This window comes from Diceros bicornis, chromosome 14 (assembly GCF_020826845.1).
Source record: "Diceros bicornis minor isolate mBicDic1 chromosome 14, mDicBic1.mat.cur, whole genome shotgun sequence".
Lineage (NCBI taxonomy): Eukaryota > Metazoa > Chordata > Mammalia > Perissodactyla > Rhinocerotidae > Diceros > Diceros bicornis.
The window spans coordinates 25,621,258-25,647,721 of record NC_080753.1 but is presented as its reverse complement, the minus strand read 5'-3'; the positions used below and the strand labels follow the sequence as shown (position 1 = coordinate 25,647,721).

Sequence of the window (26,464 nt, the reverse complement as noted above, 5' to 3'; positions counted from 1 at the left end):
TTTCTACCTGGATGTCTGTTCTTGACTTTCTCTCCCTTCTACCTCCAAACCGAATTCTTTCCCAGGCTTTACCCACCATTATTAACAGCATCACCATCCACCTAGTGGCTCAGTCCAAAACCCTAGGCATCATTCTTGATTTTTCATCACAATCATCCAATCCATCAGCAGTTTCTATTAGTTTTACCTACCAAACATACCCAGAATGGATCACTTCTTCCCACCTCTTCTGTCACCACTCCAGTTCAAGCCTCCATCGCCTCTACCTTGGACAACTGCATAAGGCCTTGAATCAGTCTCCTTGCTTCTCCTTTTGCCCTCCCATGGTCTACTCTCCACATAGCAACCAGAGGAAGCTTTATAAAATGAAAGTTACACCAAGTCACTCCCCTGCTAACAACTTTTCAGTAGGTTCCCAAAACATTTAGTATAATGACCCAACTCCTGTGTAATCTGGTCCCTGTCTGCCCATTTGACCTCATCTCCTGTCGTGCTTTCGTTGCCTACGCTGGCCTTGCTGTTGATGCATCATACCAAGCTTATCCCCACATCACAGCCTTTGAACTGATGGTTCTTTTTGCCTAGAATGCTCTTGCCCCAGCTTCCTGCTTCTCATCATTCAAATCTTTGCTCAAATTTTTTCTCCTTACAAGGGCTTTCCCTGAACCCCCTACCAAAAGTAACACACCTATCTCCAAGCTGTTACTCTATTTTATTTTTCTTCTGGTACTTATCAGTATTTGACATTTTATTTATTTGTTATCTGCTTCCCCACTAGACTCTCTGCTCCTCAAGGCCAAGGACTTTGTTTCTCTTGTTCATAGCTCTATCCCGCTGCCTAGAACGGTGCCCAAAACCCAGTACATGTGGCAGAAACTAAGTTGTCTCACTCAGCTTTCATGACAACCCCCACTCAAGTTTAACTTCTTATAAAACTACATTTCCTAGTGTCTCTCACCACTCACGTTTTGCATGAGACCTAGCTCCATCAAGCAGACATCCCTGCGTGGGATTTGGAGGTGAGTAGTGAGGGGTGATGGCCATAATGAAGATCAGATTCGTAGGTGAATGTGGCGGCAAAGGCATCTGGTACTTTGAGGCAGCCACCAGGGAAGTTTCTAGAATCTAGGACTTAACGTTCTAAGTGCCAAGTAGGGATAACAGTAGAGTTTTGCAGAGCAGTTCAGTGGTGTGGTTAGATGTTTCTCCTGGTTGCTCTGCTCCCAGCTGGGTAGTATCGAAGCCCAATTTTCTAACTTTTCTTGATATTCTTTATGTTTAATAAACTCTATGCTGCTTAAATTAGCTAAAGTGGATTTTCCAGTCTGCAACTAAGAAATCTGACTAATACAACATGTGCTCAACACATTTTTGTTAAATGGATGAACAAATGAAGTAGTAGATTAATTAGTTTCACCTAGGAAAGCAGTGCGATGGTCATTAGTATGGAATGAGATTTGAGGGAATTAAGTTTTAATTAAGTTTCCAATTAAGTAATTGGGAATGGAGTGGGCAATATGGCAGATGCAAGGTTGAGTGGCAAGGTGGTAGTATGGGGTGCTGAGCAGAGCTCCAGACCCTGAGAGCCAAGAAGACAAATGGAATGTCTGCAACAGGCAAGGTAGGCCCAAATACCAAATACCAGACCAAACTGGGGTTGGTTTGACAAATGTGCAGAGAGAGTGGCATTATTGCTTATGAACCATCAATTAAATATCTAATAATTTTCTAAGTACTTTGAAGTTCTTTCATAAAACAAATGTCACTATTTTTTTCCTGCTCTAGGAAACAATATTGATATCTCTTCTATTCAACAGCTTTATTGACAACTTAGATGACATAAAGGAGAATATGTTTATTAAACTTCCTGTTGATATTAAATTAAATGGTATGCTAGTTAACTTGCTTTTGGTTGCAGTAACAGAAAAAATAACCCAAACTGGCTTTAATCATAGGGAAATTTATTGGCTCATGTAACTGTAACAGGAAAGGCTTTAGGTTCAAAATGACCCAAAAGGTCAGTGCTACCACCAAGGACTTAGTTTTTGCCCATATCTCTGCTCTATCTTCCATGTGGTAGAAGTCTGCCTCTCCTTAAGGCCCTAGGATGGCTGCCAAGTGCCTTGATGTTACATGCTTCCTTATTCATAACTGAGATGAGAAAGGGCCTTTCATCTCTAATCATTAAACAAAAGTCCTGAGTTTTGCTAAGGACCAACTTGGGTCATGGGCTCATCTCTGAACCAATCACTGTAGCCAGGAGAAAGACAGGCTCCAACTGGCTTAGACCAGGTAGGGTCTACTCCTGGAACTATGATGGGCTTCTGGCTGCTGCCCCTTGGAACGAATGTTGTAGAGGCAATCTCAATGTCCTTTCCAGAAAGAGTTCTAAATTTGTTAAAGAATTAAAATTCAAATGAGATTATGGATTAGAAAATATGGTCTTTAAAAATGGGGAAAGTGAAGGCAGTGCATGATAGAAGAAAGAACCCAGGACCAAGAGTCAGAATCCAGCTCCCCGACCTGCGTGACCTTAGGCCAATCTCTGAAATTTATTAGCCTCAGTTTTCTCACCTGCAAAAGTGGGATTTGAATGCTTGTATATCTCCCAGAAATGTTTTAAAGATAAATATAGATTGTTTCTGGGATAGTTTTCAGTAAAACAAAGAGCACTCAGTGCTGCGGAGGGGTCTTTAGGCTGTTCTCTATGATCCCTTTGAGACGCGTTTTAGCCATACAAACCCAGTCCTAGGCCATTTCTTTAGAAGAAGACCCTGAGCAGGTGTCTTCTCAGCTCTAAAGGAGTTTAGGAATACAATAAGCCCAGACCCCTTGGAGCAGATACAAATCTTTAGAGTGACCCAGAAATGGCTGGTATACTTGGGAGAGAGGCAGAGGTAGATTAATTCTTTGTGGGCTGCTTTGGGCTCCCTAAACTGGGCAGGAACCAAACGGTCTGAATGGCGCAGGTTAAGGAGGTGGTCTTACAACTTGGATTTTTTTTTTAAATGTTTACTTTCACTTTGGATTTCATGTATAAATACAAGAATGTTCCTGAAAGCATTCTTTAAGCCACAAACAGTGGAACCTCATATTATATTTATTATCTCCAAGTACCTATGCCTGAAATCAACAGTTTGGCTTACTATACAATGAATTAAAGAGATTTTCTTTTAAAGAGCTCAGAAGTGCATGGAAAATTGACTTCTGAAAACTGACAAAGATTTGGAGTGGTTACAATGGACACTGGCACCATCAGTTTTTTCTCCTGAACACAACCATTCAGTGGAAGCCAAGTGGAAACTGAAACTCTGAAAGTCCCACTCATGTTGGACACTAGCTGAAGGTGACCCCAATTCTCGTGTCCGTAGAAGTAGAGAGCAAACACTCCATTCCCAGTGGTTTCTCATTTGATGTTTGGGCTGATAGCAACTGCTGGTCACACCAGGAGCACTTGGTGAGGCAAACGGTTAGAACAAGTATGCACATCCCCTTCCCTTTCCTCCATGGACTCGATTTCTGGGGTTGAGATGTACCCTGTTATTGTGGCTTAAAATGTTTTTGAGGAGACTTTTTGGAAAAAGTACTACACACACGAGGAGAACTCCAAAACCAACAAAACTCTGGCAAACAGAAAGTTATTTTCTTGTGAGCACAATAAGGTGCATTCAACTCAGAGAGGCTATACGTTGAGCAGGTGTAAGGTCTCACAATTATGGCCAGAAGGGCAGTTACAATTCTACAGGGAATTTCTGTAACCAGTGTGGGTCAATTAACATAAGAAAGGCTACCAAACTATTTTCTAGTCCATCTCCATCTCATATGTTGAAACTGAGAGAGGGAGAATGTAATTAATTACTGACACTTACATGAATTTCTATTACGTACAGCATTTATCTTACTGTGTTGGAAGCACTTATTTAAATGCTTTGCTCTTTCACTGGATAACATGACAGCACAGACTATTTCTTAATCATATATTTAGCCCCAGTGCCTAACATAATTCATAGCACCCAGTGGATACTCAATCACAATTTGTTGAATGAATGAATGAATGAATGAAGCTAATTAAACTAAATTGTGTTACACTTCTGGTCTCATTAGCCCCATAATAAAGTACTACATGAAGAAAATTTGTTTATAAAAGTCCTTGAATTCTGTTATTTCATTAACAGTATCTGCCCACTCTTTTTATTCTTCTTATTGCCATGTATTCTTTGGTTCTCTCTCACTCATCTTTTTCTGTGCGAAATTCCAAAATTTCTCTACTACTCTCCTACTTTCTCTGTAGCAGCTACTCCTAGACTTACTCAACCTCACATACCCACGTCCACAAACTGCAGTTTCCATATCATGCTCTTCTTTGCTCTTATGCTAATCTTCTCCTCCTCGTCCCCTCCTCTCTCCATTATCTCATGCTGTAACCTCCGTGAAGACACTTGTCTATCAGTGTAAATAGATAACAACTGGAGTGAAGCAGTGGGTGAATAGGAAACAGATAAATTACGTTCAGAGAGCCAGAGGTCAATGACATGTGAATGTCACTGCGACCCTGGGTGAGTCGATCCCCCCGGCTGGAGCTAAGGGCTGACAGGCTCACAGTTCCCACTGCCTGACATGCTCTACCCCATCCTTGCCTGGCTCACTCCTACTCATTCTTCAGGTCTCTGCTTTATATCAGCCCCGAGAGAACCTTCATTAAGTCTCCCCACCTCAGTCTAAGTCTGACCCCCCAGTACAAGCTCTCCTCACCCCTCAGACTTTCTCTGCACAGCTGTCACCTGGATTACAGCCAGGTTCTTAATGATTACTTATTCAGTGCTTGTCTCCCTACACCAGACCATGAGACCTTTGGAGCAAGGACTGTTTCTATTTTGCTCAGCACTATGCTCCAGTGCCTAGCACAGTCTTCAGCACATTATAGTTCCTTATAAATATTTGTTAAATAAATAATAATAATAAACTAGTTATATAGAAAATCAAATGCCACATAGCCACCAAGACTACTCACATGAGGCTGATCTAAGGATTTTGAAGAGAAACATAGTGAGGAGAGGAACAGTTTTAATGACAAGTAGCAGCTTGCAAAGGTTGTGTAGAATGAAGAAAAAGAAAAGATTGGGGGCAGAATGTTTATCTTGAGTGATTACAATTGGTGGAAATTTTGATTCAACTGATGAATATAATCTTGTGCGAACAATGGGAATTAAAGCAAACAGTGCTACCATCTGACACAAGTAGGTATATTTCTTTAAAGTAAAGCACTTTGAATACAGTCCATTATGTCTTCATATCAATGTTTTATAAGTATCCTATTAAGTAAAAATCTCTCTTAAATAAAAGTACTACGTAGGGGCTGGCCTGGTGGAATAGTGGTTAAGTTTGCATGCTCCACTTCGGCAGGCAGCCTGGGGTTCGCAGGTTCAGATCCCGGTCGCGGACATATGCACCACTTATCAAGCCATGCTGTGGCGGCGTCCCATATAAAATAGAGGAAGATGGGCATGGATGTTAGCCCATGGCCAATCTTCCTCAGCAAAAAAAAGGAGGATTGGCAACAGATGTTAGCTAAGGGCTAATCTTCCTCACACACACACACACACAAAAGTAGTATGTAATATTTGAGTAAGAAAGAGCTCAGGAATGTTGACTCTTGTCAGAAACACTAAGATGATCTGAACACCATGCAGGCCTTCATCGCTGGGTGCTGTGTTACTGGGATTTATTTGGTTAGGGCCTAACTGTGTACGCCTTGTTCAGAGAAAGCTCCCTTAGGTTTCTCTCAATCTGCTTTTTCAGCCAACTTGACCATTAGAAAGCACTTAACATCAAGACAACATCAGTCTCAAAAGGGTTCATTAGGCGGTTAAAAAAAGGTTTGTTGTTTTTTTTTTCTCAAGTCTTTTAGCCTCTAATATTCATTAACAAGTCTTTCTGGCTTGCCAATATTCTCTGTATTTCTCCACTTCAGTTTTTGATCGTGTTTTTAGAATTTGGAAGCAGTTGCCATCTTTAACATTCAACTCACAGCACATACTCACAGTGCTGAAAGGAACTTGAGAAATCATGTAATTCAGTCCACTCATTTTAAGGTTGAGAATTTTTCTGGAAGATTTATTTAGCTAAATTCAGATGAGTTTTCTCTGCCCTTGGAGTCAAATTCAGAAATTAAAAATAGAGCACATACTAGGGTAGGTTGTAGTAAACTTGGGGTAGGGTAGCAAGGGGAAGCTAAGGCAAAGCAAAACATTACAAGGTCAAAATTACTAGATGAAGTCACCAGAAGCCGTAAAGATACTGGTCATCTCTAAATTATGTTCCCATAGCCAATCTACTAGCCTGAAAAAATAGGCCCTGAGAGGGCATTTATAATCTATATTCACACCCACTACAAATTTTACAATAAAACAATACAATATAGTGAAAAAAAGCAAAGACTTTGGAGCCAAGCAATTCTAGATTCAAATCCTCATCTCACCACTAGCTGGTAATCTTTGGAAGGCCTCAGGAAGACCTGAGTTTTAAAATCTATAAGATGGGGACAATAATGAACACCTGTAGTCTAGAGCTGTTGTGAGGTTTAAATGCAATGGTGTATACAACATACTAGTAGCTACACCCATGTTCATTGCATTATTATTCACAATAGCCAAAAGGTAGAAACAACCCAAGTATCCATCAATGGATGAATGGATAAACAAAATTAGTATATACATACAATGGAATATTATTTAGCCTTAAAAAGAAATGAAATTCTGACACATGCTACAACATAGATGGACCTTGAAAACATTATGCTAAGTAAAATAAGCCAGACAGAAAAGGACAAATATTATATGATTTCACTTACATGAGTATGTAGAATAGGCAAATTCATAGAGATAGAAAGTAGAATAGAGGTTACCAGGTGATGGGACCATAAGGAAATGGGGAGTTGTTGTTTATTGGGTACAGAGTTTCTGTTTGGGATTATGCAAGAGTTCTGGAAACGGATGGTGGTGATGGTTGCACAACAATGAAAATGTACTCAATGCCACTGAATTGTACACTTAAAACTGATTAAAATGATAAAGTTTATGTTATGTATATTTTACCACAATAAAAGAAGAAAAGAAACACAACACAACAAAACTGCTAGTAGAATGCCTAATGTAAAGTACATGGGCAACAAATGGTAGGTATAGTTACATCCCATTCTGCCCATTTTACCTGCTCTAAGTAATGCAGTGACAAGTTGATATACTTGGCCTCTGTTAGAAGTTGGCCCCCTACTCCAGTCTTTGCAACGCGCTCTGAACCAGCCAGGTCAACCAAATGAAGTTTGGCATGTCGAACAGTTGCAGATCCTGGTTCTTTGCTCGATAAGTGAATAGTGAAAATGCAGTGGGAACGAGTTGAAGCTTGGTTCATAGGAGTCTATAAAAAAGAAAATCGCAAAACAAAAATAATGTGAAAAACAAGAATTTTTGAAGAATATCAACAAATTTAAATTTACATTTCTAATGATAAGACATTTCCCATGAAGCCAACGCTGTCAAACAGAGCAAAAACACTTGGAGCTGAGACCCTTAAAGTGAGTTATTTTTAATGTATTACCTTTTAAATGACCGTTAACAGATGTGGATGGGTTGATTCAGAAAGTGAGAAAACAGTTCAAATGAGGTAAAGCTTGGGTCCTCTTACCAATATGGTAACTTTATTTCATTATATAACCACAATCCATACCTTAACCTTGGCTAGCCAGACTAAAAATGCTTAATGTGAATGTCACGGGAAAAGAAGTGACAATGGGTGCATTGAGAGAATTCATTACACAAATGTAAACACAACCCACAGACAAGGATGCTTAGCAACACTACTACTACCCACCACTGAACAGGAGGTTCCAGCCAATGTAATAAACAAGAAAAAGAAATACAAGGCATATTGATAGGAAAAGGAGAGATTAAAATGTCATTATGTACAGAAAATATGGTGGTTTACATAGAAAATGCAAGAGCATCTACAAAGAAACAATTAAAAACTAAAAAGTTTAGCAAGGTTGCTGGATGCAAGATCAACATGCCAAATCAAGGAAGTTCTAATAACCCAGCAACAATTAATCAGGAAATATAACATTATTCATAGTGGCAACAAAGACAATGAGATAGGGGCTGGCCCGGTGGCGCAGTGGTTAAGTTCATGTGTTCTGCTTTCACGGCCCAGGGTCCACCGGTTCGGATCCTGGGCACAGACCTGCTCACTGCTTATCAAGCCATGCTGAGGAAGTGTCCCACATAGAAGAGCTACAACTCTTCAACTAAGATATACAACTATGTACCAGGGCTTTGGGGAGAAAAAAGAAAAAGAGGAAGATTGGCAATGGATGTTAGTGCAGGGCCAATCTTCCTCAAAAAAAAGAAGAAGAAGAAGAAGAAAAAGACAATGAGATAATAAGGAATTAATCTAATAAAAGATGTGTAATTTGTAGGGAAAATGACAAAATAATATTAAAGGATACAGAAAGAAAACCTGAATAAATGGTGTCCTAGATACTAATAAACCATTTCACAGATAGGAAAACTCAAAATTAATCTATATGTTAATCTATATATTCAATGCAATTGAAATAAAATTGCCACAGGTTTTGTTTGTGGAACAGAACAAACAAATTGATTCTAAAAATCAGATGGAAGAGAAAATATTGAAAAATAAAAAACAATTCTATGAAGAAGAACAAGGAAAGGGGACTTGTCCTGCTATGTATCAAGGTATATTGTAATGCCATACTAATTAAAACAGTGTGGTATTGGTGCAGAAACAGATAACTAGATCAGTAAAACATGTTGTGCTCATTTAGGAACTCTGAATAGGATAGAGGTGACAACACACCACAGAGGAGAGAGGGTGGACTAATTAATAAATGGTGCTGGAATAACTGGCTACCCATCTTGAAAAAAATAAATTTAGATTGCTTCCTCACACTATATACACAAATAAATTCCAGACTGTATTAAAGACTTATGTATAAAATAACACAATTTCAACACTAATATAAGAAAATATGAAAGCATATCATAGTCAACCCAGGGTAGTAATAGATATTTTATGATAAGACATAAAACACAAAAATGAACTGATTTAAAATATTTGACCAAACAATACAAAATTAAAGAACTTCTGTGCGATAAAACCCACCATAAAGTTCAAAGACTGGGAGACCATATTTGTAATACATATGTCTGACAAAAGATTAATATATGAAATAAAGAACTCCCACAAATCAATAAGAAAAAGACAAACAACCCAGAAAAAAAATGGACAAAGAATATGAACAGGCAACTCATAAAGAGAAACCTGAAAATGGTCAATAAGTATTTGAAAAAAATGCTCAGACTCACAAATAATCAGGACAAATAATTAGAGCCATAATGATGGACTATCATTCACATCCATCAGACTGACAAAAATTAAAAAATAAAGTCTAACAAAACAAGTGTTTGTAAGGATATAAGAAAATGGAAACTTGTATGTACTGCTGGTGGGAATATAAATTAAGAACATTTTCTGAGAGCAATTTGACAATATGTGGTAAAGTTGCAAATACACGTAACCCACAACCCAGCATTAGATTACTAGGGCTATTTCCTAGAGTGAAATCTGGGACAGGTACAGACAGAGAGAAAGAGAGACACACACACACACACATATGGACATTCACTGCAATGTTGTTTGGGATAGCAAGAAATTGGTGCAAGATGTACAATTTAAATGAACATCTGTGATGGAAAAGATGAATAAACTGGGATAATTCAAACTATAGAGAAGTTAAAATGAGGCACTTTTTGGATAGATTGACGTAGATAGATTTCTAAAATGTTGAGGAGAAATAGCATGTTAAAGAAGGATATAAACACTATCATAGAACTTAGATAATTAAAAAAGCAATGTTACCTAAAAATATTCATTCATAGTGCTATAACTTATTAGGTCATTAAAGGTATAAAAATATGGACTGGAAAGATACAGCAAATTGATGACAGTGGCTGCCTTTGTGAGGGATGCAAGCAAAGGGCAGCAAGGGACTTCAACTTTATCTGTAATATCCTGTATCTTTTATTTAAAAATTATCAGAAGCAAATTCTGATATCTAAAAATATCTAAAAATAAAAGTTATCTAAAAATATTCCAAATGAATGTTCATATGAGTAAATGCGTTCAGATCTCCTCCTTTGCAAAATGCAATTCAATGAAAGAATTTCTATATGGATGCACATGTATTCGGATAGGGTCACACATTTGGATGGTGTTTCAACCAGAAATTCTTTCTGTAAATATAAATTCTTGATATACACCATTGTTGATTTACACCAACTACCAAAATACACAGATGTCAAAATACTGGCATAGTTTTGGTGATGATGATGTAGCTAGTGAGCTAAATAGGCTGAAAATTTGACCCATTACTTGTTGCCACAATAACTATACCCAGATCAAGCCAGTGTGTGATTTTGCATGCTAAAGTGGATCAGCAAATAACTGTGCATGTAAAACCGCAAGCTCAAATTTAGAACCTAAGTTGAGGTGTTTTGAAAGCGACTGTAAGTTATTTGCAGAACTTAAACATGGGTTTCATTTCACTGTTATATTCGCACAACAATAAATCCTACAGTACTGTAATGAAAGTCAAATTCACAATCGATATAAACGAATAACATAGAGACTATTCCCAACAGCTGTCTTCAGCTTCTAAATTGATATACTGAAATCACAGTAAAATGTGTACCATTAGCGAATATTGGAAAAGTGTATCCATTTCAAAGGAACGTGAGATTTACATCAAATTAAATTGCATTTCTGGAGTCTGTAATTAAAATGCAGTAATATGCTGCAGGAGTCCATGCCTACAATTTTGTAACTTCTCATAAATATTTTCTGCATGAAGTAGTAGTTGGTGTCCTCTTAGCCAAAATTTCCTTAAACCTCAGAAAACATTCTTTATGTGTAGCTGCTTAAGTGTGATTGAATGTGCCGGTGTCTGCTCTGTGTTTATTTAAGGACGTCTTTTTGTCTCACAGGCATGCTCCTACGTTTGTCCTTTCAAAGGTAAAACTGTATTAAAACATTTCTGAAACTGCCTAAGAACAGATGGCACCATTTAGGCAGATTCATTCAAATTTAAGCACACATTTTAAACAAATGTGTTCTTGGCACTAGAGACTGTGTCTTTGGAAAAATTCTAGCGATGATTAATCATCCGCGTGCAGAAAGCTTTCACATTTCCTATTAGTCTGTGTGTACGGCTCTGCATTAGGCAGTACAGAGACTAGGAGGAAAATGAGACATGGACTTTGCCCTCAAGGAATTTATAACCTAGTTCAGGAGCTAAAGACAAAACGTGAAATGAGAGTGAACGATGAGTAAAAGGCAAACGTGCGGTCAAGCAAGTGATCTGTTCTCAGCACTGAGTATCCTGATGCTCTAGGTAACACCTAAGAATGCTAACCATTCCTTCATCAGGGAAGCTCTCCACCTCCTGCCATTCCCAGGTCTCTAGAGTCACACACTCTCCTGGTACTTTCTCACTAATTGCTCTGTCTCCTTTTCTTCTATTGGACCCTTTTCTCTCCAGTCCCTAAAGCAGGCACCTCCCAAGCTATGGCCATCATATTTCTTCCCCTTGGGGAACTCTTCTACAGCCCTGATTCTCATTGGATAGGCACTGTAGTGTAGTTAAAAATCATATCCCATAAATCTTAGCATTTGGTATCAGATGACCTGGTTTCAAGTCCTAGTTCCATCACTTACTAGTGGCGAAATCTTAACCAAACTTACATAAAGTAATTTTGGTTTTTCGTGTCTTTAAAATGTCATAATAAGACTTGCTTTGCTGCAAAGAGTTATCCTAAGTACCAATTGAGTTACTGAGTGTTGAAGTGGTCCATGAACTGTAAAAGGTCATATAAATGTCCATCACTGTTGATATTCACTCTATTCAGATACCCCTCCCATGTCGTTATTTCCAACCACAATTTCTCTGTGCACCAGGTTAGAATGTCCAGGAGTTCGATTGATAATTGTCACTAAAACGTCTTGCCGGCATCTTGACCCTAATGTTCCCCCAAACAACCTCATCCCTTTCCCTCACTCTGTGTCCCATGAATGCATATCCAATCCATCCTATTCCTGTTGAATTTACCTCTACTTCTCTCATCTCCAAATATCCTTTACCTCTCACCCGGGTTACCACATTGTCTCCTTACTAGTCTCCCCATATTTACTCTTGTCTCCTCCAATTTTTCTCCACCTTGCAGACAGAGTAATGTTTTTAAAAGACATATTTGATTATGTCAATCCTACGTATATCCCTGAATTAAACTAGCAGGCTCCCTAAGACTAAATATCTCTAGTTCCCTCAACTGTGTCTTATGCAACTGTTTATCAAACTCTTTTTTAAATATGGCACTCTGACACTCTGATTGAATATATTCTTTCAAATGTAGCCTAATCACAGCAGAGGACACTGGAATCTGGCAAGCGTTGCCAGTAAATAGCATGTGAAGTGTTATACCATATTTTCTTCAGCCTTTTACTCATGCTATGAAATTTCTTTGGGAAACACGCACACACATTTATTTGATGACTGCATTTGATTAGTATTTATCCCAATGCTACATTCTGTTGAGATAATTCTGGATCTTGAATTTTGCAATTTTGTGCTATCTATGAATGAAAATATCTCATATATCCTCATCCAAAAAATTTGTAAGATACTGAGTAAGGCAGAACAACATTCTTTGAAGACACCCCTACTCTCTACCCTGTGAGGTAACAGCTATGGGTATTTTCCAATTGGCTTCAATCCAAGTAGTTTCATATACCTTCAATTTCTCTTTGTATCCTCAAGGATATTTTGAGAGACTTTATTAAATAAATTGGGCTCACTTGATCTATGAATTTGTATAACCCTACCATAAAAGTAAATGGAATTAGTTTAAGGTGAATCAATGTTGACTCTCTTCTAATTGCTTATTGACCATTATTTAATAATCCTTTATCAGATTCTTTTCTTAGGGTTTCATATCAAAAATATTAACTTGTCATTTTCCAAATATGTTTTCTTTTTTGGAAAGTTGAGAACAGATAATTTTCTTTTGTGGGGTAAAAGTCTAAAAACCTAGCCTCCCTGGGCCCCTTACAGAGTCATCATATTTGTAGTCTGTGGTCAGTGAAAGTTAGTTTTCCTCTTTCTCATCTCCAGCATAGCAAAATCTTACTTCTCACTAAAAGTCCATCTGAAAGGTTACCTCCTCTACAAAGGCTCTCCATTTCCTTCCTCCTCCCACCTAAATTCTGAGTTTCTTCAGGGCAAGGACTATGTCTTATTCATCATTGTAAACCTAGCATAACATAACATAATAGTGTTCAAAAATATTTGTTAAATTGTTGACTCTTGCTCATTTCTAGTTTTCTGTAATCTCTGTGGCATACTCCAACCTTTCTAAAAATCTCCAAATAATTCAGACTACATCTGCAAACTCTTTAAATCTGTGGAATATAATTAAGTCTAAAAATTAGAATTATTTGAAACAGTAAGATTGACTCAAATTTCTCTACCTATCTTGGGCTTCAGTTATTCTTTGTGCCTGATTCCAGAGCTCTTAAAACCACTACCTTCTTCATCTTCAACTGTCCTTTCTCTTGCCTAGAATGTCCTCTTGCTGGTCAAGTATTGTCTAGTATTTCTTACTGGAAAAGCACGCCCTTTTCCTCCTCCAAAATAAGCCTACCCCAAATTCATTTATCTTCATGAATTCTCCTTGCACTATTCACAATTGGCATTAGCCATTATGTTCTGAAAGGACATTTAACATTTGTGCATATAGTTGATCATTAATATCCAAACTCTGGAAAAGTCCAAAGGATGGATTGTTCCAAATAGATTTTTCAATGTTCATCATTTAAAAATTATGACATCATAATGAACAACTTGTTACAGTGGTCAGTGAGGGGTGAGGGTGTGATCCATCAGGCTGCAAATGAGTGTTTGGGGGCCAGCCCATTTTGTGTGGTGTGAAGAGCAATGTGGATTATAAAAGGTGACTCAGAAATGATCCTGTCAGACAACGGTGGCTTCAAACTATCTATATAGAAGGGGATTGGAGCCGCAATGTGGTTTGGGTGGTACTGGAAGCTGCTTTTGCAAAGCACTTTACAAACTATAGAATTAAATCGAGAAAACACCACATGCCCATACTGAAGGCTAAAACTCCTTCTCCTACAGCCCTTCTAGCCATTTAGTGGCACTGGCTAGGCTACCACTCTCAGAAGCTATTCCCTATGTTAAAAAATCTCAAATTTCATTGAACAAGAATCATTCTCTACAGAGCAGGAGATACAAGCGTCCCTTGGTATATGTGGGGGATTGGTTTCAGGACTTCCACAGATACCAAAACCCACAGATGCTCAAGTCCCTTATATAAAATGGCAAGGTATTTGCATATAACCTACACACATCCTCCCATATACTTTAAATCATCTCTAGATTACTTATAATACCTAATACAATGTAAATGCTATGTAAATAGATGTTATACTGTATTGTTTAGGGAATAATGACAAGAAAAAAAAAGACTGTACATGTTCTATACAGACGCAGCCATCTAGGCCTTTTGACTGGCGGTGGGTTGAATAGTATGAAGGGCTGATTTTACTCCTAAGCTGAAAGAGAAATTCGAAAAGAAATGGTATCGCAAGAATTGAGTAACACTGATAAACATTTCAAGAGGCTCTCTAATCACCTTCCCCTTTGGATTCTGCAAGCAATTGGGTACAACAACCAATCCTGATGCTTTATGATTTTGTTATGCATATTCTTATCGGCAGATCAAGGATTCTCCGTAAGTGAAAACTTTCACTTTTTTTTCATTATTTCATCATGCTTTGTGTGGTATGCGTGTGTGGCCATTTTCAAGATTGAAAAATTTGATTTTGGGGGGGCAAGAGTTGATAAGTGAAATATGGTTTTTGTGTTTACATGATATACTATTATTTTTTTGTAACTGATTTTTTTCTACTTTTAGTTAATCTCATATGTTTTCAATCATTTAAATGATTGATTATTGATAGTTAATACAGCCTTCAATGATTCAAATAATCTCTTTATGTTACATATAAAGTTTTCTAGGATCCTTTGAATACTTGTTTATTTCTTGCCGTATCTTATAACTTATATTCCATTCTTATGCACCAAAATCTCTTTTTCAATCACTCTGCTATTTTGGATTGGAATATCTCAACAAGAATTTCAACTAAACTAAACTAAGTCAGCTGAAGAAAATCTCTCCTAGACTGAACAGGAGTGTATACTGTATGCGCTTGAGACTCTTCAAGGCAAACCAAGAATAACCACAGCTGCCGCAGAATCCAGAATTCAGCTTTCCACTCGGATTCTCGTTGGAGAACACTTTCTAACCAGATATCCTAACTGATCTGTTCTTCTGCTCATTTGCCCTACCTGAACTGAAGACTGAAAATACTAACCTCCATGTGTTTTCTAGGCTGATATCCCAGCCTTCCAGGTGAAAACTCACCCTTCACCAAGGATTACCTAACCCTCCCCTCCAATGGTTCAGTGATTCCTTATCTAATTCCTTCCATGGTAAATGGGGTGAACTAGGAGGCCCACCATGCACCTGGCCTCCTCTAACTCAGCCTGGAAAAGTCAGGCCTGACTAAACCTAGTGGTTTAGCACATGACCCTATAAACACCTGCCTTGATCTTTTCTGAGGTTGTTTCAGTACATACTGCCTAGCAGCAAAATATCCCTAATTAGATAACCCTCTATTGGAATTAATGATCTTAAACTGCTCATTTTCCTTTCTGATTGTTCTCTTCATAAGATACGTGGCTTTTAGAAAAGTAATCAAGGGGCCGGTCTGATGGTGCAAGCGGTTAAGTGTGCGCGCTCCGCTGCGGCTGCCCGGGGTTTGCCGGTGCAGATCCCAGGCGTGCACCAACGCACCGCTTGGCAAGCCATGCTGTGGCAGTGTCCCATACAAAGTGGAGGAAGATGGCCACGGATGTTAGCCCAGGGCCAGTCTTCCTCAGCAAAAAAAGAGAAGGATTGGCAGATGTTAGCACAGGGCTGATCCTCCTCCCCGCGACCCGCGCCCCCCAAAAAAGAAAAGTAATCAAAATCATTTTCTCTAGTTGCAGGATTTCTAGATCCTGCATATCGTCGAAGTAGTTTTGTAAAAGAGAAAAATGGACTAGGCACACCAATTTTGTTTAAAATTTAAAAGTAAGCTTTGGAGCAATCTGGAACACATAATAAGAATGTTCCAGGAATTATGATTCACCTTTCTGATAAGAATGGCTATTATGTTTTATTATATATCCCTCGTAACAAATCTGGAGTCAATTTGATGGATTTTTGATTTGCACGTCCTCAAAGATCTATTAGCTGACCTAATAACTTTAGGAAAACTGAACGTCAGAATTAGTGATGGCTCTTCTTCTGTTGGATGTCAGGATTCAGAAGATTGCTTCCTTCTGGGTCATTTCTCCAGGATTTGGCAAATCAAAGTCAAACACATTTATATAAAAATCTAAGTATGCAAAAATCGGCACATGTGGCAAATTGAGAAGGAATTTTCCTTATATCTTTATCATTGCGATGTTCGATTATCATCCCTGTTTATCATCCTGGACCTGGAGATCATCATATTATCACCAGGGTACAGGTTTGCTCTGAACAACGGAAACTATATAACCCCAAATTGTTCCCCACCCTTTTTTTCCCTAGACTACAAGAAGAATTATAGCTAAATTTAGTCCTCAATGGGAAGAAGTAACTCAGCCCTGTTGTCTAGCATATCCATTCTTCATCCTTTAAATTGAGTTTAACTTTTTTCTCTTTTCTCTTCCTTTTAAAATGCAGTCTGGCTTAACAATTTCCAAGTCTGACCACACACGCAACTGGAACAATAATATTATGGGGTTCAAAAGTCTAAAGATCTTCTCAAGAGTTTATAGCAGTTCGTTTAAACTGTCTGTAGGGAAAATCTTTTTTATACGTACTACATACCTCAAGATTATAGGTAAGCTGAAAATACCTTTTACTATCCTGTGTATAGACAACTAGGAACACATAGTGACAACACACCAAGTAGAACTCATATATAGTTTTGTATAATTTTATTCTTAGGAAAGAAATGTATCCAGTCAAACTGTGATAGTCCTCAACGCAATGTTTGAGTTCAGATATCAAGATCAGTAACAGACAGGGATTTGAGGGCAATGACACTCACAGCAGAGATGCTGAAGGCAGAACTCTGGAAGCACAGATGTCTAGTACTAGGTATATTATTTCACTCCATTTTATAGTCCAATAATATTTTGTCCACATTTTGAAGATTCCACAGTTCTCTCTACGGCCATGAAGATCTCTTGCTGTTAGAATTGGCAAGACTCCAAATGGCAAACCCAAAATATGATCAAATTACTTGTTGAAGGTTTTGGTGGCTGATAAGACTGTTGTCTCTTCCCTCCTAGCTTGAAACCAATACAAGGAATAGATACAAAAGTTAGCCTGCCAAAAAATGAAAATATTTATCAGCAAGGAATGCTAGAAGAATAGCTTCTGTGCTTAAAACTACAACCACAAATTGACTTCCCGCCCAGTTTTCCCCAAGTGTATTCCTATTTGTAAGATAAGCCAAAAGCAATCTATCTGAGTTATTATCTCAGTTTATTATAGAAATGGTTTTACTCAGTGGCTAATCCTAGGCCTCTTTGCTCTCTGATCCATTCCTTCCCTTTCCTCTAGTTTGCTTGCCATAACAGAGATGCTGAGTCCTAAAGGCAGCATCTTCCCAAGACTCCTTTTAGCTGGCATCCAACTGGGAAGACAGGAAGGGGGAGAAATACTCTGGCTTCTCCCTTCCTCATGCCCTCCAGTCCCCTGCCAGTGTCTCCTACTAGCTGAGACCTGCCCACAGATTGTAGTAGCTTCCTGTTGTTGATAATCCCTGAGATGCATCACCAACTCCTGTTTGGCTTGTCAGATTCTTCCATCACCCATGACACAAAACTACCTGCATTGATTTTCCTCTGTTCACTTTCTCCCTGAATTCACCCATTTGAAAAATAGATGAAATATACAGCACTAACATAAATATTGTCTTCTTACTAAAAAAGCCATGCTACATTTGAATTTTATGAAGGAATAATGAGTTGTTATTTTATAAAAATGACACATATTCATCAAGACAGACCAAGTTATACTGTGGTAGCAAATTAACAAATAGCACCATAATCTCGGAGGCTTAAAATCACAAAGGTTTCTTTCTTGCTGACATTATTTGTCCAATATGGCTTAATGTTGGCTCTGCTCCATATACTTAACACCAGCAAGACTGGTGGAGGTGCCGCCATCTTGTAAGGCCATCATCTCAACATAAAGATTCAGGGTTTGCCACAAGAGGGGAGGAGATTAAGGAGAACTTCATACTAGTTCTTAAAGGCTTCAACCCAAAAGTAACACGTCACTTTCACTCACACTTCATTGACTAGAGCAAGTCACATGAACTCTCTTAACTTCAAGGCAGTATGTGCTGGAAGGAATAAACTAGAAGTTTTGGTGAGCACTGGTAATCTCTACTATACTCATTATTTTCTTTTGTTTTGTGAGGAAGATCGGCCCTGAGCTAACATCTGCCAATCCTCCTCTTTTTGCTAAGGAAGACTGGCTGTGGGCTAACATCCATGCCCATCTTCCTCCACTTTATATGGGACGCCGCCACAGCATGGCCTGCCAAGCGGTGCGTCAGTGCGTGCCCGGGATCCAAACTGGCGAACCCCGGGCCGCCGCAGCAGAGTGTGCACACTTAACCGCTTGCGCCACCAGGCCAGCCCCTATACTCATTGTTTTTAAAATCCAAACAACACGAAAAGGAGCAAAGACGAATGTGAAAATCTCCCAATCAAAAATAACAACGTAAATGTTTGATAAAATTTTTTTAAACATTTCTTTATACATATAAACAAACAGAAGAGCAGAATAGAAGTACTTTTACCAAAACAAAAGCATACCACACCTAATATTGTTAATTGAAAATTATTAAATTAAACATGCATGTGGTGATGGACTATAATTAGTATTTGGGTGGTGAACATGAGAACATGATGTAATCCATGCAGAAATAGAAGTATAATGATGTACTCCTGAAATTTATACAATGTTATAAACCAATGTTACTGCAATAAACAAGCAAAAAAATTTTATTTAAATTTAATAGAAGAAAAAAGAAACAAATAAAACTGAAGGAATTGGTGAGCTTAGATAAATGTTTTTCCATGGTAAGAGATTTATATCTTTTTTCTAAAAGTACCTCTTTAAAATTGAGAAAAACTCATGGAAAACACTAGGAGACTTGGTCATTATGTTTTTTAACTATGTGCTTGACAGTATCTATTCATTTCTTGCTTTGAAATATAAGAAAATTAGCTTAATTGTAACACCACTACCTCCTCTCCTAAGTCCAAATTTTTGTTATATCTATTATTACTTTTATATTTTTGAGGTTTATAATATGTACTTTACAAAGTTGTTTAATTTTATGTCTACATTTAAATAAATTCAATGTTTCTCATCAGTCCTTTCGTAATGCTTCTCAGTTCCCGAGTTCTTTATTTTGATTTACCTGTTGATGAGACTTCCTTATCAAGCAATTTTTAAAAAGAATCCCTGGGTTCATTTTCTCCCTGAATTCACACATGCTTAAAAATACTTGTCTGATGCTTTTGTTTGTCAAGGACAATTTGACAATTTGGCTGGGTATAAAATTATTGGAGCACAACATTCTTGCTTCAGAACTTGTTCAACTGGCTTTTGGCACTGAATGTTGCTATGGAAAAGTCTGAGAACAATTTATTTTATTTTTACTTATAATTGGCTTGCATTTTCTGATAGGATGTCCATAAAGCTCTTTCTTTAGCTTTGGAAATTAGTAACTTAAAGAGATTTTATCTTGGAGTTGAGCTCTTTCAATTTCTTCTTGGACACAGCATGTCCTTTTCATCAGCAGATTCAAGTAATTCCAAATTTCAGGAAACTTTTTTCTCTCTCTTTTTCTCTATCCATGTTTTTTCTGTTGCCTTGTTCCTTTCTTTTCTTCAGGATTTCTAATTATTTATAATTAGATATATATATAATTATTTATAATTAGGGTTCTCCTTTGTCTCTCTTTCCAGGTGTCACTTCCTTTCATGATTTTTTATATCCTTAGTTATTTTTCAGCCGCATTTCTTCCTTTTCTCCTCTTCCTCCTACTCTCCTTTCTCTTCGTCCTCTTTTTCCCTGTCCTCCTTCTCCCTCTCCTCTTCTTCTTCCTTCTTTTTTGCTTCTAATGGCATTTTCATCTCTATAATGGCTTTCTTTTTCTCTTTCATTTCTTTTCTGAGTACTTCATGTTTTCTTTTATCTTATTCTCTTGTCTTGTAATCTTTTCTTTGAGCCTCCTATACTTTTGAGCTATTTTTTTAAAACAAAAATTGCATTTAAGTAACATATATAAGATTATGAAGAACACTGACTCTATTCCCTGATGTAATCAGCCTTCAAATGTATGTTCCTTAGCCCCCACACCCCTACTCCATATATATGGAAGGTCTTCAGCTGTGTTCTTTCAGATAATTTTATCTTTGAACATGTCTATCTTTTTCCTAAAGAATAGTCTGGGGGATATGTGAGGAAATATTCAAATTAAGTTTGTGTCTTGAATACCCTTACTCTGCATCTGTTTTGTCCTTACCCTGAAGAACATACGCTTTCCTCAATTTCCTACCCTAAGAGGTCTGGGACGGTTAAAACCACTTAAGTCAAAAACTCCCTGAACCCCACTCACCAAAGGCCATCTTTCTTGGCAATGAGCCTAGACCACTGACCATAAAAATAGCCTATCTTTTAGGTTTCTTCTTTGGACTTACCTTCTATAGCATAGAATGAATATCTATATAATGTTGCCTACCCCCCTATACTTGCCTATGTTCTTAGATCTCATCACCCTAACCAAAAAATCATTGGATTTGCATTTGAGAATTGTGACCCTTTCTTTAAGGGGAAACTGAATCCTGCCTGAGTTTGGAGGATATATGTGTTGGCTATCAGCACGCTCCTTCACCATAATTCAAATTTCATAGTATCTGGCAGATTTTCTCTTGGTTTGAGGTTACGACTATTTCCTTATTTCACTGAAGATGGCTTTTTTCCCTCTATTTTTCAGTTTTTGTTGCTGTTGCTGGTAAATTTCAATAAGAGGGAGTAGAGTAAAAATTACTTTCTTCTGCTACGTTTAATCAGAAATGAGAATTTTAAAGATCAGAAGAAACGCTGGAGCTAAATTTTTACAGCCAAAAAGACTGCATTTCTCTAATTATGTATATGGAGTATGTACATTTTAACAGTCTAATAATGGCTGCATCATACCACTTCACTTATTTTAATAAATGTTTTAGACTCAAAACTCATGGTTCATATAATACCACTAATCAGGTGAGATGAGAGCAGAAGGAAAACTGTTATAATACAGAATCACTATTTTTTAAAAATTGTATATTTATCATATATCAAATATAAGAGAGAGAAATGCTTGGCATATATTAAGTGCTCAAAATTTAAGTTTACTTCCTTCTATACCTAGTAATATATATACAATAGATAAAAGATGAGGTTAGAATTGTCAACACATCTTTTGCTAAGGCTTCCAGCTGCCTACGGGACCTAATAATAAAAGAATGCTATTGTAATAAGAGCTGGGCTAAAATGTATTTTGCTCTTCCCAGGCTCACACATCTTGGAATAAACTTGCTAAATTATATACAACTAATATATCTTTCAAACAAAAATCTGTGAGGATGTGTTAGTCAGTGTCCCTTTAATGGTCTGGTGGAATGCTTCTGGAAGACTAACTGCAACCCAAATCCTTGTTTCCCATACACACCACACAAGGAGATCAAGGCTTAGAGTGTTGTTAACAAACACAATCACACAGTAAAGCTGTTCTTTCCTTCCTGTGCTACTCTCACATTATTAGACAACACGCCCAATGACAGTTGTTCCAATAACTGGCACAAACCTACTAACTCCACTGTCTCCCAACTGTCTTTGCATGTCCACGAGGTCACACAACTCACTCCAACATTTTGATAATCTTCAAAGTCTGAGAGCTTACAAAACACATCAGCACAACTCAGATAAATCTACTATGTTTTTTATTTCAAGCAAAGAATCAGGTAGAAAGACCTCTAATAGCTCCTGGGAAAATAATTTATAAATCCCATAAACACTGTTGGTAGGCTAACGGAAAGTAACCTCTTCCAAAAGGTCTGGAGTATCACAAGTTAAATTACAAAATGTCAAAGTCATCTGTGATGTACTCTGTACTCACCACAGGCCCAAGGTACATAAAACTACTTTTGGTTCTGGGCCTGAGATTGCAGGTCTTATCTCCTGAAATCACCAGGTTTTCCTCTCCCCATCAATTCAACAAAAGAATTAACTAATGACTGGTCAACTAGTTGCCAGGTGCTGAGAAAATAGAGTTGAACAGGACCACAGTCTTGTCTTTAAACAGTTGCTAGCTGAGAACTGTAAGGTCTTTCCAAATGTCGTTTAATTTAATTCTTACTAGAACCCTAGTAAGAAGGTAGGTATTATTATGCCCATTTTACAGGTTAGAAAGTGCAGTTCAGACAGGTTAAGTGACTTGCCCAAGGACATACACCTGGCAAGGGGTAGAGCCAGGAGTAGAACAGGAGGTCATCTCCAAAGCTCATGCTCTTCACCACTACCTGGCAGGAACGTGTAGTGATGGTGAAGAAGCCACGGAATAGACATTAACACTGACAGGAGGAATCCACCTGATGGTTCACTCGGGAAAGGAAACCAGGTGGGAAGAAAGCAAGCCACCTACCAATGGAACCCTGGACCTTCCCAATGTTGGCACAGAGGGTTCTTTTCTCACCAAAGATCCCCTTCAAGCAGTTTCATAGCAAACGTTGTATGGTAGACACAGCATATTCTTGCTCCTGAATTCATCAAGGTCAAGAGCTATACCAGGCACCAATCATATAAGAAATTATACCCTATGAATTTTGGACACTGCATTAGCTTGCTAGGGCTGCCATAACAAAGCACAACAAACTGGGTGGCTTAACAACAGAAATTTACTGTCTCACAGTTCTGAAGGCTAGAAGTTCAAAATGGAGATGTTGGCAGGGTTGGTTCTTCCTTGTGAGGGCTGTGAGAAAAGAATCTGTTCCAGGCCTCTCTGCTTGGCTTGTAGATGACCGTTTCCATGTTCACATTGTATTCTCTGTATATGTGTCTGTCTCCAAATTTCCCCATTTTATAAGGACACCAAGCATAGTGGATTAGGGCCCACCCTAATGACCTCATGCTAACCGGACTACCTCTGTAAAGACCCTCTCTATCAAAGGTCAAATTCTGAGGTACTTGGGGTTAAGATTTCAACATAAGAATAGGGAGGGGGCACAATTTAATTCATAACAGACACTACTGTGAAGTTTTGGTAGAAAGGACCCCTGATACTATTCTCTTCTCCAAATTGGCTTGTAAAAAAGGCTCATGTTAGATTAATGATTCACTTTGAGCAACATTATGACTCCTTAAAATGAATATTTAAATGACACTCAACAATGGAGGCTACTTCTAGCGGGAGGATTCAAATGAACCCTGAATTTGTTAATAGTTCAAGATTCAGGCAAAAACCCCATGCTCCAGAAACCTCTGCTAAGATCCACTCCAACCTGATGATGACCATCCCAGGCCAAATGGGAATGATGGGGTGGAGGCGACTGGGCATCAAATTTCACTTTAAAGCAACAAAACACTTTCTAATAAGTAAAATTATTCATCATGAGCTATTGCATTTCTAAGCATGGCAACCAAAGCAGAAACCATAAAATAAAAAGATTGATTTGACTATATTAAAAAAAAAAACAAAATTTATAAAATGGGGACTGTTTTTGCTAAATATATGACAAAGGCAAAAAGTTATGATCTGTAATGCTCATTCATTCAATAATTATTTACTCAGCACCTACTATTTATCAAGTCTGTTTCTAGGTGTGGCAGAGGTGAACCAGACCAAGTCTCAGCCCTCGCGGACTCAACAAATCAACTAGACCTACCCCAACACTTCAAGAGAAAAACAAATAGAAGACATAAACAAAACCAGAAATGCAAATGGTAAATAAAGATATAAAAGAATTTGGTAATAAAAAATGCAAATTACAACAAGATTTTCTCATCTCCCAAACTGGCAGAACTTTCCGATTTTGTGGTGTTGGTATGGATACGGATACCACCCAGGATATGGACCTGCTCAGTACTTCTCTGGGAGGGGGTTTCAACCAGCTTCTTAATAGTAAAACCCTAACTGCCCCCAAGTTTAGCCTGAGCACTTTTAAAATGTTAAAATGCATATTCCTGGGCTCCACTGCAGAGATTCTGAATCCAGGGATCAGAAATGGGATCAGAGAAACTGTATCCTTTGACTATCACAGGGTATTCTAATGAAAGTTACCCTCAGGCCATACTTGGGGACAGAGTGCTCTGGAACATGGTTGGGGCTTTGCAAATGGCCCAGCAATAGGACTATGCTGAGCCTGACAATCAAATGCAGAATGTCTTATTCAATTAGATTTGATTATTTGACAGAAATATTTCAAAGATAAGACAAAAAAGTATCAAGTCATACTTGCTACTGGTGGGCCTTGAGACTGGGTCACACACAATTCAGCTTTGACAATATTTATTCTCTTTGGCACAGCAATTCAGCTTTTTAAAAAATCTGCCCTAAGGACGTAATCAAGTTTTACTTAAAACACTGGTAGGATTACAGAAATTATTTAAGAGTTCTGAATAAATAAGAAGAGGATGAAGCTACTCCTAATAACTTTTCCTTAAAACGCTGGCTATGGGGAGAGAACATGAAAGGAAAGACCACTCCCATTTGGTGTCCTACATATTCAGACTTTGTTTTGCAAATGTTTTCTGGTTACCACGGCGACTTCTGGATTTCTCTGTGTAAATGGGAAATTGGGAACTTCGTTTTTTTAAAAAAATGGTTAGTATGTTCTTTTTATCCTGGTAAGCTCATTCTGTGCTGACAAATTACATTCTGACAGCTAGGCTGTAATCTAAAACATGCTTTTTTAAGGACTCAGAATAATAAAGTATTTCCAGGGATTGACAGTAATTCTTCATTTATATTTTTATGTATTTGCTTTCAATGAATTTAAGAGACAAACTGAAGTGCTAAATACTTGCCATACTTTTAAAATAATTCAGAAATGTATCCTCACTTGAAAGATTTGACATATGTCAATTTGATTATCGTAATCATGAATTGTGGTATAAGGAAAGAACATAAGCCCTGAATCAGTCAGACTTGGCGCTAAACCCTGGCTCTGCCATCTACTAGTTGTGTGACCTTGGACAAGTAGTCTAACTCTTTGAGCCTCAGTTTCCTTCTATAAAATAAGAATCAGAAATAATATCTACATATATAAAGTGTCTACAACAATGCCAAGTCTATCGAGTAGGTTCTTGATACAACACAGTAGCTATTACGACCAAAGGAAAAATAAAGCACAGAAACATCCAAAACCTATTAGATTTGCTTTAAAAGAAACCAGGCTTCACCCAGGAATAAAGAAAGAAATTAAATAAATAACCCACAACCAGTATTATTAGACTTGGACTTCTTCAGGATTCAGCTGTTTATGGTACTATTATTAGATACTCATCAGTGAGTAATGGGAAAAGACCGTTGGGATTTTGTAAGGTGGTAGAACATGACACATAAGCTTGCACAAAGGAAGTTTAAGGTCCTCAGAACTTTACAAACAATAGTTTGAAAAGATGCAGTACAGCTAAAGTTAATGCATAACTTTGAAATAGCAAACGGCCAAGGTTTTAAGCTGATAGAAGTGATGATGAAGCAGGGCAAGGAGCCCCCCATAACTCATTCAAGATGAGGGAATGTAACTGTGAGGACAAGGCCTAGACTTTTCTGGGCATGACTCCCCTCTGGAGGAAGGATAGCACTGAGGCAGGAAAAGGGTTCTCCACTTGTTTTCCAATAGCATTTGTGGACCTACCTTTTATCTTTTTCATATTCCAGTGGTGGGCAGGACCCATCTATATTCTGTATCTCTTGGTTTGCTGTTTATTAAACTGTATATGAAGGAGGAGGATTTTTAGTGGGGCCTGCTAATCCTTCATCATTATACTCCCTGATTCTTAATTTGTTTTTATTCCTTAATCTTTAATTATTGTGACAAATAAAAGCATCATGGATGACCACATTGGCAAAATGTTGAAGCAAAACACAAATGCAAAACATTGTAAAGCAAAACAAGATATTCTGAAATTGAAAACTATGTAAACCTTTC

The 26,464-nt window shown here is 37.8% G+C and overlaps 1 protein-coding gene across 1 annotated transcript in view; it reads right to left on the bottom strand.

The window, feature by feature from the left end:
* KIF6 (kinesin family member 6) overlaps positions 1–26,464 on the bottom strand; it is a 370,265-nt gene that overhangs the window by 227,860 nt on the left and 115,941 nt on the right. The window contains 1 exon segment of the mRNA XM_058555469.1: positions 7,210–7,416. Within this exon segment, the coding sequence (XP_058411452.1) occupies positions 7,210–7,416 (207 nt within the window).